Source organism: Salvelinus namaycush, chromosome 15 (genome assembly GCF_016432855.1).
Source record: "Salvelinus namaycush isolate Seneca chromosome 15, SaNama_1.0, whole genome shotgun sequence".
Lineage (NCBI taxonomy): Eukaryota > Metazoa > Chordata > Actinopteri > Salmoniformes > Salmonidae > Salvelinus > Salvelinus namaycush.
The window spans coordinates 4,941,821-4,956,954 of NC_052321.1; the positions used below are offsets into that span (position 1 = coordinate 4,941,821).

Consider the following 15,134-nt stretch of genomic DNA (forward strand, 5'->3'; position numbering starts at 1 on the left):
GAGACGTGTAAACACACCCACACAGAGACGTGTAAACACACCCACACACAGAGACGTGTAAACACACCCACACACAGAGACGTGTAAACACACCCACACACAGAGACGTGTAAACACACCCACACACAGAGACGTGTAAACACACCCACACACAGAGACGTGTAAACACACCCACACACAGAGACGTGTAAACACACCCACACACAGAGACGTGTAAACACACCCACACACAGAGACGTGTAAACACACCCACACACAGAGACGTGTAAACACACCCACACACAGAGGAGTAGTAAACACACCCACACACAGAGGAGTAGTAAACACACCCACACAGAGGAGTAGTAAACACACCCACACAGAGGAGTAGTAAACACACCCACACAGAGGAGTAGTAAACACACCCACACAGAGGAGTAGTAAACACACCCACACAGAGGAGTAGTAAACACACCCACACAGAGGAGTAGTAAACACACCCACACAGAGGAGTATGAAGTTGGCTTTAGTTCAGATAGGTTCCCAATCTTCCAACATCAAAACTAGCTACCAAGAGGCAATTTCAGGCTATCTATCAAGCTTGTCTAACTATCTTAGCTGGCAAGGTTGGTAGGTTTTTTTTTTTAAAGTAACCACCAGTCAGGAGGATACAGATAGCTCAAGAGCTATGCTTAGATATGCAAAAAAATATTTTTTTGTGTGTGTGTCTGACTGACTGACAAATTCTCCAACCACCCGCAAGCCGTCCTCACGTCCACACACACTCACCACACACACAGATGATATACTCCCATGCACACAGCCTAACTCTCTCTCGTTCTCCTCTCTCTCTCTCTCTCTCCTTCTCCTCTCCTCCTCTCTCTCTCCTCTTCCTCTCCTCCTCTCTCTCCTTCTTCTCTCCTCCTCTCTCCTCTCCTTCCTTCTCCTCTCCTCTCTCTCTCTCCTTCTCCTCTCCTCCTCTCTCTCTCCTCCTCCTCTCCTCCTCTCTCTCCTTCTTCTCTCCTCCTCTCTCTCTCTCTCCTTCCTCCTCTCTCTCTCTCCTCTCCCTCTTCTCTCTCCTTCTCCTCTCCTCCTCTCTCTCCTTCTTCTCTCCTCCTCTCTCTCTCTCTCCTTCCTTCTCCTCTCCTCTCTCTCTCTCTCTCTCCTCCTCTCTCTCTCGTAGCCATCAAGGAAACCTGGTTTCCAGAGCAACACCCTCAGGCCTGGCATGAGAATACAGGTAGCTCAACAGTTTGTGAAAGTGGAGTAAGACCTGCTATGCACTGTCCTGTAGCACTGTCCTGTAGCGCAGTCCTGTAGCGCTGTCCTGTAGCGCTGTCCTGTAGCGCTGTCCTGTAGCGCTGCCCTGTAGCGCTGTCCTGTAGCGCTGTCCTGTAGCGCTGTCCTGTAGCGCTGCCCTGTAGCGCTGTCCTGTAGCGCAGTCCTGTAGCGCAGTCCTGTAGCGCTGTCCTGTAGCGCTGTCCTGTAGCGCTGCCCTGTAGCGCTGCCCTGTAGCCCTGTCCTGTAGCGCAGTCCTGTAGCGCTGTCCTGTAGCGCTGTCCTGTAGCGCTGTCCTGTAGCGCTGTCCTGTAGCGCTGTCCTGTAGCGCTGTCCTGTAGCGCTGCCCTGTAGCGCTGTCCTGTAGCGCTGTCCTGTAGCGCTGTCCTGTAGCGCTGCCCTGTAGCGCAGTCCTGTAGCGCTGTCCTGTAGCGCTGCCCTGTAGCGCTGCCCTGTAGCGCTGCCCTGTAGCCCTGTCCTGTAGCCCTGTCCTGTAGCGCAGTCCTGTAGCGCTGTCCTGTAGCGCTGTCCTGTAGCGCTGTCCTGTAGCGCTGTCCTGTAGCGCTGTCCTGTAGCGCTGTCCTGTAGCGCTGTCCTGTAGCGCTGCCCTGTAGCGCTGTCCTGTAGCGCTCTCCTGTAGCACAGTTCAGGGCATACATATACAGTCTACTGTGTGACTGGTACTGGTCTACATTTTCATGTTAATACAGACTGTGTGTTAGCTAGTTCCATTTAGTGTGAGATTGTGTGTGCACAGCATTTCCTGCCGCTAGCATGTGACTTTAAAGTAGCTGTGGCGCATCGCTTTTGTTTTTATGGCCGTGTGTGTGTGTGTGTGTGTGTGTGTGTGTGTGTGTGTGTGTGTGTGTGTGTGTGTGTGTGTGTGTGTGTGTGTGTGTGTTTTAGCTACCTGGTTCTCTGTGTGCCAGCTCTCCTGTCCTTGCTAGCCCCCCCAGGGCCTGTGATGTCACCACAGCCTATCCTATGTCTCCACGGCGATGCAGTGTCGGGGTAAGACCCATAACCACGACTTCACTACATGGCCAAGCTGTTATAACCGTCCTATTATAAAGTTAGGGTTCATAATCAGATGTTTAGGAAGGTTTCTGATTTTGCAATTTGGCCACATAGTGATGACCGATTAACCTCTCCGCTGCTTCCTGTTGAAATGCATTGTGGGTAGTTGAGCTGCCTGTGCAGTATGGGGATCTAGCTGTACTCAAGGCCTATAGACAGATGTTTTCAAACATCACAACATGGCATCAAACAGGTGTGTGTGTGTGTGTGTGTGTGTGTGTGTGTGTGTGTGTGTGTGTGTGTGTGTGTGTGTGTGTGTGTGTGTGTGTGTGTGTGTGTGTGTGTGTGTAGGAGCCATGTGGGGAGGGGGATGCGAGGTCTGTCTGGGAGAGGGAGAGGGTGGAGGATACTCTTCGTAGACAAAGAGAGGACATGCTGACAGACAGCCGGTGGCTGGAGCAGGAGGAGAAACACCTGGTAAGAATACAGACAGACAGACAGACAGACAGACAGACAGACAGACAGACAGACAGACAGACAGACAGACAGACTTTTTGTATTCAGACAGATACAGATGTGATCTTGATTTGACCAGTATTGTCGCAGCAAAATAATCCTGCAGCAACAGGATGTGAACATTTAGTCCATAATGCTGATGGGTGGTTAGGCTGTTAGCTGGCCAACAGTAGGTTACATGAAAAGTGCTACACTGTTAATATAGCCATGTGTTAGTGTGGATTTCACTGAATTTATGTACATCATGAAGCTCATCTACATTTCGTGCGGGGGCAGGAAAATTCTCAGCAATGATAGTGATCGAATTAAGATCCTACATTTTGCAACATTCCTAATTCCTGAATGGACGCACGGTCAGCACTTCCCCGTTGCTAATGTATTTCTAATGTGCGTGTCCTTGCAGGATCCTGTGCAAGTTCAACAGGAGTTCAGAACAGCTATGGTATGTTGTATTAGTAGTTGTTGTATTGGTTATGCCAGGATTCAAATCCGATCGCACGTTATCGACAGTGCAAGTCTTAAAGGCAAAGACCACATTCACAGAAAACCCTGCATTATGTCGGCTCAATCGGAAAATGACCTTTTAAATGACTGATTGTCCAAATCCGCCATCGGATTGAATCCCGGCCTCAGTTTTTCCTGTTGTCGTCTACAGCATGAGGAGGAGCCAGCAGACGAAGCCACACCTCCGGACAAACCACCAAAGGCCTCGGCTCCACAGGTAACAACAAGCAGCCATTATAAAGCTGTCCTTCTCTTTTTAAACTGGTTTCAAATATTTCACTTCCATGTTATAAACTCGTTTATAAACTGGGTGGTTCTATCCTTGAATGCTGATTGGATGACAGCCGTGGTATACGATCTGATATGATCTGGTTATGATAAAATATTTATTTTGACTGGTCTAATTACGTGGGCAACCAGTTTATAATAGCAATAAGGCATTGTGTTGTGCCTAAGAACAGCCCTTAGTCGTGGTATATTGGCCGTATACAGTTGAAGTCGGAAGTTTACATACACTTACGTTGGAGTCATTAAAACTCGTTTTTCAACCACTCCACAAATTTCTTGTTAAACAAACTATAGTTTTGGCAAGTCGGTTAGGACATCTACTTTGTGCATGACACAAGTAATTTTTCCAAAAATTGTATACAGACAGATTATTTCACTTATAATTCACTGTATCACAATTCCAGTGGGTCAGAAGTTTACATACACTAAGTAAACAGCTTGGAAAATTCCAGAAAATGATGTCATGGCTTTAGATGCTTCTGATTGACTCAAATGATGTCAATTAGCCTATTTGAGGTGTACCTGTGGATGTATTTCAAGGCCTACCTTCAAACTCAGTGCCTTTTTGCTTGACATCATGGGAAAATCAAATTTCCAATTTCCAAACGCCTGAAGGTACCACATTCATCTGTACAAACAATAGTACGCAAGTATAAACACCATGGGACCACGCAGCCGTCATACCGCTCAGGAAGGAGATGCGTTCTGTCTCCTAGAGATGAACGTACTTTGGTGCGAAAAGTGCAAATCAATCCCAGAACAACAGCAAAGGACCTTGTGAAGATGCTGGAGGAAACAGGTACAAAAGTATCTATATCCACAGTAAAACAAGTCCTATATCGACATAACTCCATAAAAAAAAACATTAAAAAGTCAGACTACGGTTTACAACTGCACATGGAGACAAAGATCGTACTTTTTGGAGAAATGTCCTCTGGTCTGATGAAACAGAAATAGAACTGTTTGGACATAATGACTATTGTTATGTTTGGAGGAAAAAGGGGGAGGCTTGCAAGCCGAAGGACACCATCCCAACCGTGAAGCACAGGGGTGGCAGCATCATGTTGTGGGGGTGCTTTGCTGCAGGAGGGACTGGTGCACTTCACAAAATAGATGGCATCATGAGGAAGTAAAATTATGTGGATATATTGAAGCAACATCTCAAGACATCAGTCAGGAAGATAAAGCGATGTCACAAATGGGTCTTCCAAATGGACAATGACCCCAAGCATACTTCCAAAGTTGTGGCAAAATGGCTTAAGGACAACAAAGTCAAGGTTTTTGAGTGACCATCACAAAGCCCTGTCCTCAATCCTAAAGAAAATGTGTGGGCAGAACTGAAAAAGCGTGTGCGGGCATGGAGGCCTACAAACCTGACTCAGTAACACCAGCTCTTTCAGGAGGAATGGGCCAAAATTCACCCAACTTATTGTGGGGAGCTTGTGGAAGGCTACCCGAAACGTTTGACCCAAGTTAAACAATTGAAAGGCAATGCTACCATCAATCAAATTCAATCAAATGTATTTATGAAGCCCTTCTTACATCAGCTGATGTCTCAAAGTACTGTACAGAAACCCAGCCTAAAACCCCAAACAGCAAGCAATGCAGGTGTAGAAGCACAGTGGCTAGGAAAAACTCCCTAGAAAGGCCAGAACCTAGGAAGAAACCTAGTGGATCTCCACCCGACATAGCCAGAAGAGGACTGGCCACCCCTCATAGCCTGGTTCCTCTCTAGGTTTCTTCCTAGCTGTCAGAACATGGCCAAGATGTTCAAATGTTCATAGGTGACCAGCAGGGTCAAATAATAATAATCATAGTGCTTGTAGAGGGTGCAACAGGACAGCACCTCAGGAGTAAATGTCAGTTGGCTTTTCATAGCCGATCATTCAGAGTATCTCTACTGCTCCTGCTGTCTCTAGAGAGTTGAAAACAGCAGGTTTGGGACAGGTAGCACGTCTGGTGAACATGTCAGGGTTCCATAGCTACAGGCAGAACAGTTGAAACTGGAGCAGCAGCACAACCAGGTGGACTGGGGACAGCAAGGAGTCATCAGGCCAGATAGTCCTGAGGCATGGTCCTAGGGCTCAGGTCCTCCGAGAGAAAGAAAGAAAGAAGAGAAAGAGAGAGAGAATTAGAGAGAGCATAGTTAAATTCACACAGGACACTGGATAAGACAGGATAAATACTCCAGATATTACAGACTGATCCTAGCCCTCTGACACATAAACTACTGCAGCATAAATACTGGAGGCTGAGACAGGAGGGGTCGGGAGACACTGTGGCCCCATCCGACGATACCCCCGGACAGGGCCAAACAGGCAGGATATAACCCCACCCACTTTGCCAAAGTACAGCCCCCACACCACTAGAGGGATATCTCCAACCACCAACCTACCATCCTGAGACGAGGCCGAGTATAGCCCACAAAGATCTCCCACACGGCACAACCCAAGGGGGGGAGCCAACCCAGACAGGAAGATCACGTCAGTGACTCAACCCTCCTAGGGATTGCATGAAAGAGCACCAGTAAGCCAGTGACTCAGCCCCTGTAATAGGGTTAGAGCCAGAGAATCCCAGTGGAGAGAGGGGAACCGGCCAGGCAGAGACAGCAAGGGCGGATCGTTGCTCCAGTGCCTTTTCGTTCACCTTCACCACCCTGGGCCAGACTACACTCAATCAGAGGACCTACTGAAGAGATGAGTCTTCAATAAAGACTTAAAGGTCGAGACCGAGTCCGCTTCTCTCACATGGATAGGCAGACCATTCCATAAAAATGGAGCTCTATAGGAGAAAGCCCTGCCTCCAGCTGTTTGCTTAGAAATTCTATGGACAATAAGGAGGCCTGCGTCTTGTGACCGTAGCGTACGTGTAGGTATGTACGGCAGGACCAAATCGGATAGGTAGGAGCAAGCCCATGTAATGCTTTGTAGGTTAGCAGTAAAACCTTGAAATTAGCCCTAGCCTTAACAGGAAGCCAATGGAGAGGATAGCACTGTAGTAATGCGATCAAATTTGTTGGTTCTAGTCAGGATTCTAACAGCCGTATTTAGCACTAACTGAAGTTTATTTAGTGCTTTTTCCGGGTAGCCAGAAAGTAGAGCATTGCAGTAGTCTAACCTAGAAGTGACAAAAGCATGGATAAATGTTTCTGCATCATTTTTGGAGAGAAAGTTCCTGATTTTTACAATGTTATGTAGATGGAAAAAAGCTGTCCTTAAAACAATCTTGATAGGTTCGTCAAAAGAGAGATCAGGGTCCAGAGTAACGCCGAGGTCCTTCACAGTTTTATTTGAGACGACTGTACAACCATCAAGATTAATTGTCAGATTCAACAGATGATCTCTTTGTTTCTTGGGACCTAGAACAAGCATCTCTGTTTTGTCCAAGTTTAATGGAAGCTGAAATGTCTGAAACACAGGCTTCAGGGAGGGCATTTTTTGGGGCTTCACCATGTTTCATCGAAATGTACAGCTGTGTGTCATCCGCATAGCAGTGAAAGTTAACATGTTTCCGAATGACATTACCAAGAGCTAAAATATACAGTGAAAACAATAGTGGTCCTAAAACGAAACCTTGAGGAACACGGAATTTTACAGTTGATTTGTCAGAGGACAAACCATCCACAGAGACAAACTGATATCTTTCCGACAGATAAGATCTACACCAGGCCAGAAAATATCCATGTAGACCAATTTGGGTTTCCAATCTCTCCAAAAGAATGTGGTGATCGATGGTATCAAAAGCAGCACTAAGATCTAGGAGAACGAGGACAGATGCAGAGCCTCGGTCTGACGCCATTAAAAGGTCATTTACCATCTTCACAAGTGCAGTCTTAGTGATATGATGGGGTCTAAAACCAGACTGAAGCATTTCGTATACATTGTTTGTCTTCAGGAAGGCAGTGAGTTGCTGTGCAACAGCTTTTTCCATTTTTTTTTAGAGGAATGGGAGATAGTTTTTTATATTTTCTGGGTCAAGGATTGGCTTTTTCAAGAGAGGCTTTATTACTGCCACTTTTAGTGAGGTTGGTACACATCCGGTGGATAGAGAGCCGTTAATTATGTTCAACATAGGAGGGCCGAGCACAGGAAGCAGCTCTTTCAGTAGTTTAGTTGGAATAGGGTCCAGTATGCAGCTTGAAGGTTTAGAGGCCATGATTATTTTCATCATTGTGTCAAGAGATATAGTACTAAAACACTTAAGTGTCTCTCTTGATCCTAGGTCCTGGCAGAGTTGTGCAGACTCAGGACAACTGAGCTTTGGAGGAATACGCAGATTTAAAGAGGAGTCTAATTTGCTTTCTAATGATCATGATCTTTTCCTCAAAGAAGTTCATGAATTTATCGCTGTTGAAGTGAAAGCCATCCTCTCTTGGGGAATGCTGCTTTTTAGTTAGCTTTGCGACAGTATCAAAAATACATTTTGGGTTGTTCTTATTTTTCTCAATTAACTTCTTATGGGCAGGTGGGAGGGTAGCGTGAAATTGCAGAGCGCGAAATCCAAAAGACAGTATTATAAATATTTTACTTTCATAAAATCACAAGTGTAAACATCAAAATAAATCTTAACTTCTTGATAATCCAGCCGCTGTGTCAGATTTTTTTAAAGTACGGCGAAAGCAAACCATGCGATTATTTGAGGACATCGCCCCGCATACCAACACATGAAAAACATATTTCAACCAGGCAGGTGTGACACAAAAGTCAGAAATAGCGATATAGAAAATGGCTTACCTTTGATGATCTTCTTCTGTTGGCACTCCAAAAGGTCCCAGTTACATTACAAATGGTCCTTTTGTTCGATAATGTCCTTCTTTATATCCATAAAAACTCAGTTTAGCTTGCGCGCTTCAGTCAATAATACACCCAGTTTCCCTCCATCAAAATGCATACAAAATGAATCCCAAACGTTACTAATAAACTTTTCCAAACAAGTCAAACAACGTTTATAATCAAACCTTAGGTACCCCAATACGTAAATAAACGATCAAATTTAAGACTGAGAATCGTTATTGTCTTTACCGGAGAAAAATACCAAAGAACGCGTTCTCTTCCACGCACTTGGAAACACTACAGACAAAATGGGAGCCACCTAGAAAAACTAAAATTTCGGGCTCATTTTTCCAAAAACCAGCCTGACTCTTTCTAAAGACGGTTGACATCTAGTGGAAGCTCTAGGAACTGCAATCTGGGAGGACTTGGCCTTATAATAAAAGTGATAGCCATTGAAAATAGGGGTAGTCTGATTCTTTTTTTTGGGGGGGGGGTGGTTTGTTTTTGAGGTTTCGCCTGCCATATCAGTTCTGTTATACTCACAGACATAATTTTAACACTTTTAGAAACTTTTGAGTGTTTTCTATCCAAATCCACCAATTATATGCATATCCTAGTTTCTGGGCCTGAGTAACAGGCAGTTTACTTTGAGCACGCTTTTCATCCTGACGTCAAAACACTGCCCCCTACCCCAGAGAGGTTAAGCCATGTTTCATTCAGGCCAATCACATCAACATGATGATCAGTGATTAATTAATTGACTATAACTGCCTTGGAAGTGAGGGATCTAACATTAAGTAGCCCTATTTTGAGATGTGAGGTATCACAATCTCTTTCAATAATGGCAGGAAAGGAGGAGGTCTTTATTCCAGTGAGATTGCTAAGGCGAACACTGCCATGTTTGGTTTTGACCAACCTAGATCGAGGCACAGACACGGTCTCAATGGGGATAGCTGAGCTGACTACACTGACTGTGCTAGTGACAGGCTCCACTAAGCTGGCAGGCTGGCTAACAGCCTGCTGCCTGGCCTGCACCCTATGGAGCTAGCTCACTGTGGAGCTAGGGGAGTTAGAGCCCTGTCTAGGTTCATAGATAAGATGAGAGTACCCCTCCAGCTAGAATGGAGTCCGTCACTCCTCAACAGACCAGGCTTGGTGGGTGAGTCCCAGGCTTGGTTGGTGAGTCCCAGAAAGAGGGCCAATTATCTACAAATTCTATCTCTTGGGAGGGGCAGAAAACAGTTTTCAACCAGCGATTGAGTTGTGAGACTCTGCTGTAGAGCTCATCACTCCCCCTAACTGGGAGGGGGCCAGAGACAATTACTCGATGCCGACACATCTTTCTAGAGGATTTACACGCTGAAGCTATGTTGCGCTTGGTGACCTCTGACTGTTTCATCCTAACATCGTTGGTGCCGACGTGGACAACAATATCTCTATACTCGCCAGTTTTAGCCTTAGCCAGCACCATCTTCAGATTAGCCTTAACGTCGGTAGCCCTGCCCCCTGGTAAAGTGTATGATCGCTGGATGATTCGTTTTAAGTCTAATACTGTGGATAATGGGAGTCGCCAATGACTAGGGTTTTCAATTTGTCAGAGCTAATGGTGGGAGGCTTCGGCATCTCAGACCCCGTAACGGGAGGAGTAGAGACCAGAGAAGGCTCGGCCTCTGACTCCGACTCGCTGCTTAATGGGGAGAACCGGTTGAACGTTTCTGTCGGCTGAATGAGCGACACCGGTTGAGCATTCCTACAGCATTTCCTTCCAGAAGCCATGAGAAAGTTGTCCGGCTGCGGGGACTGTGCGGGGGAATTTATATTAACGTTACTATCTGTACTTACTGGTGGCACAGACGCCGTTTCATCCTTTCCTACACTGAAATTACCCTTTCCTAACGATTTGCGTCTGAAGCTGGGCTTGCAGCACAGCTATCCTCGCCGTAAGGCGATCGTTCTCTTGTATTTTATGAGTACAGTGACTGCAATTAAAAGGCATCATGTTAATGTTACTACTTAGCTTCGGCTGGTGGATGTTCTGACGAACCATTACCAGATACCAATCGAGTGTATGTAAACTTCTGACCCACTGGGAATGTGATGAAAAAAATAAAAGCTCAAATAAATCATTCTACTATTATTCTGACATTTAACATTCTTAAAATAAAAAGTGTTGATCCTAACTGACCTAAGACAGGGACTTTTTACTAGGATTAAATGTCAGGAATTGTTAAAAACTGAGTTTAAATGTATTTGGCTAAGGTGTATGTAAACTTCCGACTTCAACTGTACCACACCCCCCCGTGCCTTATTGCTTAAATAGATACCTTACCTATAGCTGATTGGTTGGACAGAGTTTATTGACAGATGTGTGTGTTGACCAGCCTACAGCCACGGCAGAGCTCGACAGGACAGATGACCAGGTGTATGTGGGTGTCATGGCGATGGTGAGAGATGTGGTGCAACTGAAGAATGATGTCAACACACTGCCCCCCTCAGAATACCCAAACGCTGTCAAGGTAAGGCTTGGTGTGTTTGAGTGTCTTTGTGTGTGTGTTTGCACAGTCTTCAGTTGCAATCCCTCTGAATTTGTTTTTTTGTATTTTGAATCTCTCTCTCTCTTTCTCCTTCTCTCTCTCTGTCTGTCAGGCCGTGGGGTTAACTCTTCGTAGTCTGATCCGTAGTGTTGATGACGTTCTACCATCACTACACAGCTCTGCCAGAACAGAGGTAACCATATGGCTCTATTTATTATATTTACATTTTACATTGACCCCAACCAAAACCAACACGGCCTCGTGCCACACAGAGCAGAGCAGCTCCTCTCAGGAGGAACTCATTTGCATTTCCTTGATTACTCAGAGGGGAGGGACTTCTAATTTAATGGGTTTTGAGGAGGCGAGGATGCAAGAAATCAAGGAAATGTAATTAAGATTCTCCTCCTCCCTTCTCTCCTCCTCCTTCCCCCCTTCTCTCCTCCCTCCCCCTCTCCCGCCTTCCTCCTCCCTCCCCCCCTTCTCTCCTCCAGATCGAGGGAACTGAGAGGCTACTGAATAAGGATCTGGGGGAGTTAATCGCTAAGATGAGATTGGTCCAGCAGAACTCTGTGACATCACTGAAGGGGGAGTGTCAGAGGCAGATGTTGGGCGTTGCCCACACCTTGGCCCTGGACTCCAAGAATCTTCTAGATGCCGTGGACCAGGCTAGGATTAAAGCTAACCTGGCCAAGCCATAAACCACACACACACCGAGGCACGTGTGGACACACACACACTTCACTTCCTTCATGTACCTTATAGAACATTTTACAGATGCTGATTTAGATTTTCAGTAAGACATTTAGCAGAGCTTGTTGTCCCTATTTGAATGTGTTTTATATTTTACTGTATGGCCTTTTTTTTACTGTTTTATTTTAGATGTTTGGTACGGAGAGACAGAGAGATAGTAAATAAACAGTGTTTCATCATGGTAATCAAAGGGTGTGTGTGTGTGTGTGTGAGAGAGACAAGCTGAGTCTCAGTGGTCTCACTGCTGAGAGACTAGATATGGCTTCCGGTCCCACTAACCAGTCCCACTTTTATACAGGTACATAAGCTGTGAAAAGATGCCCTGACCTTAGATAAATCACCTCTGGTCTCTGCCCTCCCACCCGTACGGGAGGACAGCTCCAGCTCAGCCCAGTCAAAGCTCTTATTTTTTCTGGCACCCAAAGGTGGAAACAGCTTCCCCCTGAAGCTAGGACAGCAGAGTCCCTGTCCATCTTCCCCCTGAAGCTAGGACAGCAGAGTCCCTGTCCATCTTCCCCCTGAAGCTAGGACAGCAGAGTCCCTGTCCATCTTCCCCCTGAAGCTAGGACAGCAGAGTCCCTGTCCATCTTCCCCCTGAAGCTAGGACAGCAGAGTCCCTGTCCATCTTCCCCCTGAAGCTAGGACAGCAGAGTCCCTGTCCATCTTCCCCCTGAAGCTAGGACAGCAGAGTCCCTGTCCATCTTCCCCCTGAAGCTAGGACAGCAGAGTCCCTGTCCATCTTCCCCCTGAAGCTAGGACAGCAGAGTCCCTGTCCATCTTCCCCCTGAAGCTAGGACAGCAGAGTCCCTGTCCATCTTCCCCCTGAAGCTAGGACAGCAGAGTCCCTGTCCATCTTCCCCCTGAAGCTAGGACAGCAGAGTCCCTGTCCATCTTCCCCCTGAAGCTAGGACAGCAGAGTCCCTGTCCATCTTCCCCCTGAAGCTAGGACAGCAGAGTCCCTGTCCATCTTCCCCCTGAAGCTAGGACAGCAGAGTCCCTGTCCATCTTCCCCCTGAAGCTAGGACAGCAGAGTCCCTGTCCATCTTCCCCCTGAAGCTAGGACAGCAGAGTCCCTGTCCATCTTCCCCCTGAAGCTAGGACAGCAGAGTCCCTGCCCATCTTCCCCCTGAAGCTAAAGAGGTATGTGACTGTATGTGGAGGTAAAGAGGTATGTGACTATAGGTGGAGGTAAAGAGGTATGTGACTGTATGTGGAGGTAAAGAGGTATGTGACTATAGGTGGAGGTAAAGAGGTATGTGACTATAGGTGGAGGTAAGTGACTGTAGGTGGAGGTAAAGAGGTATGGGACTGTAGGTGGAGGTAAAGGAGGTATGTGACTAGGTGGAGGTAAAGGAGGTATGTGACTGTAGGTGGAGGTAAAGGAGGTATGTGACTGTAGGTGGAGGTAAAGGAGGTATGTGACTGTAGGTGGAGGTAAAGGAGGTATGTGACTGTAGGTGGAGGTAAAGGAGGTATGTGACTGTAGGTGGAGGTAAAGGAGGTATGTGACTGTAGGTGGAGGTAAAGAGGTATGTGACTGTAGGTGCGGGTAAAGAGGTATGTGACTGTAGGTGCGGGTAAAGAGGTATGTGACTGTAGATAAAGGAGGTATGTGACTGTAGGTGGAGGTAAAGGAGGTATGTGACTGTAGGTGGAGGTAAAGAGGTATGTGACTGTAGGTGCGGGTAAAGAGGTATGTGACTATAGGTGGAGGTAAGTGACTGTAGGTGCGGGTAAAGAGGTATGGGACTGTAGGTGGAGGTAAAGAGGTATGGGACTGTAGGTGGAGGTAAAGAGGTATGGGACTGGAGGTAAAGAGGTATGTGACTGTAGGTGGAGGTAAAGAGGTATGGGACTGTAGGTGGAGGTAAAGAGGTATGGGACTGTAGGTGGAGGTAAAGAGGTATGGGACTGTAGGTGGAGGTAAAGAGGTATGTGACTAGGTGGAGGTAAATGAGTATGTGACTGTAGGTGGAGGTAAAGAGGTATGTGACTGTAGGTGGAGGTAAAGAGGTGTGTGACTGTAGGTGGAGGTAAAGAGGTATGTGACTGTAGGTGGAGGTAAAGAGGTATGTGACTGTAGGTGGAGGTAAAGAGGTATGTGACTGTAGGTGGAGGTAAAGAGGTATGTGACTGTAGGTGGAGGTAAAGAGGTATGTGACTGTAGGTGGAGGTAAAGAGGTGTGTGACTGTAGGTGGAGGTAAAGAGGTATGTGACTGTAGGTGGAGGTAAAGAGGTATGTGACTGTAGGTGGAGGTAAAGAGGTATGGGACTGTAGGTGGAGGTAAAGAGGTATGGGACTGTAGGTGGAGGTAAAGAGGTATGTGACTGTAGGTGGAGGTAAATGAGTATGTGACTGTAGGTGGAGGTAAGGATGACTGAGCCAGAGAAGTTTAATGTTAATAAGGAATTTATTTCCTTCACACGGTAATGTGGGGAAAAGGGGCTGGACGGAACCAAAGCAAAGAAAGTAAAAGGTAAATAGCCCCCTCTCCTACCTATCCATTACTTACCTCTCTTAGCACCACCTGGCGCGCTAACCAAAATACAGGGAATGGTCCGCCCAGGTCTTACCTAGTGTGCATAGACATAGTAAATACTACAGGTATATGTATGCCCGCAGGCCTCTTGCCTAAGCACTCCCATGGTGCCTTCCACTTCCCCCCTGGGAACAAAAACAGAATAATTACTAACGGAAAGTGAACAATTTCAATAATCACAAACACAGTCCTTTTGACATACACCTGCAGGACCGGCTACAAAATACTTTAGAACAATTATACAGACCAACAACGACATACCAAGAAGCTCTCTCTCCTAACAAAGGAACACCGGCTTTTATCCAGCTGGAGAAGGAGTTGGTAATGGAAGACAGCTGTATCTCCTGACGAGAGGGCGGGGTAAGAGCTCCAATCATCGATGGGAATGACCAATCAGCTGCTTGAATCCAGGAAGCCATTTCCTGACACACCAAACACAGAAACTGGGGAACGTAACATAGCTACTGTGATATGTGGTTGTCCCACCTAGCTATCTGAATATACTAACTACTGTGATATGTGGTTGTCCCACCTAGCTATCTGAATATACTAACTACTGTGATATGTGGTTGTCCCACCTAGCTATCTGAATATACTAACTACTGTGATATGTGGTTGTCTCACCTAGCTATCTGAATATACTAACTACTGTGATATGTGGTTGTCTCACCTAGCTATCTGAATATACTAACTACTGTGATATGTGGTTGTCTCACCTAGCTATCTGAATATACTAACTACTGTGATATGTGGTTGTCTCACCTAGCTATCTGAATATACTAACTACTGTGATATGTGGTTGTCTCACCTAGCTATCTGAATATACTAACTACTGTGATATGTGGTTGTCCCACCTAGCTATCTGAATATACTAACTACTGTGATATGTGGTTGTCCCACCTAGCTATCTGAATATACTAACTACTGTGATATGTGGTTGTCCCACCTAGCTATC

General features: G+C 46.2%; 2 protein-coding genes across 4 annotated transcripts in view; one reads left to right on the forward strand and one right to left on the reverse strand.

Moving 5' to 3' along the window:
• LOC120060127 (protein-tyrosine kinase 2-beta-like) overlaps positions 1–11,817 on the forward strand; it is a 48,032-nt gene extending 36,215 nt beyond the window's left edge. For 2 of the 3 annotated variants that reach the window (XM_039009221.1, XM_039009222.1), the window contains 8 exons: positions 1,163–1,219; positions 2,164–2,268; positions 2,626–2,751; positions 3,194–3,232; positions 3,446–3,511; positions 10,736–10,870; positions 11,001–11,081; positions 11,380–11,817. In XM_039009221.1, the coding sequence (XP_038865149.1) occupies positions 1,163–1,219; positions 2,164–2,268; positions 2,626–2,751; positions 3,194–3,232; positions 3,446–3,511; positions 10,736–10,870; positions 11,001–11,081; positions 11,380–11,586 (816 nt within the window). In that variant the 3' untranslated portion in view covers positions 11,587–11,817. The remainder of the gene's footprint in view (positions 1–1,162; positions 1,220–2,163; positions 2,269–2,625; positions 2,752–3,193; positions 3,233–3,445; positions 3,512–10,735; positions 10,871–11,000; positions 11,082–11,379) is intronic. The other variant, XM_039009223.1, reaches the window with a different exon arrangement.
• Positions 1–15,134, reverse strand: part of LOC120059732 (E3 ubiquitin-protein ligase TRIM9-like) — a 1,105,060-nt gene that overhangs the window by 942,344 nt on the left and 147,582 nt on the right. The window lies entirely within an intron of this gene.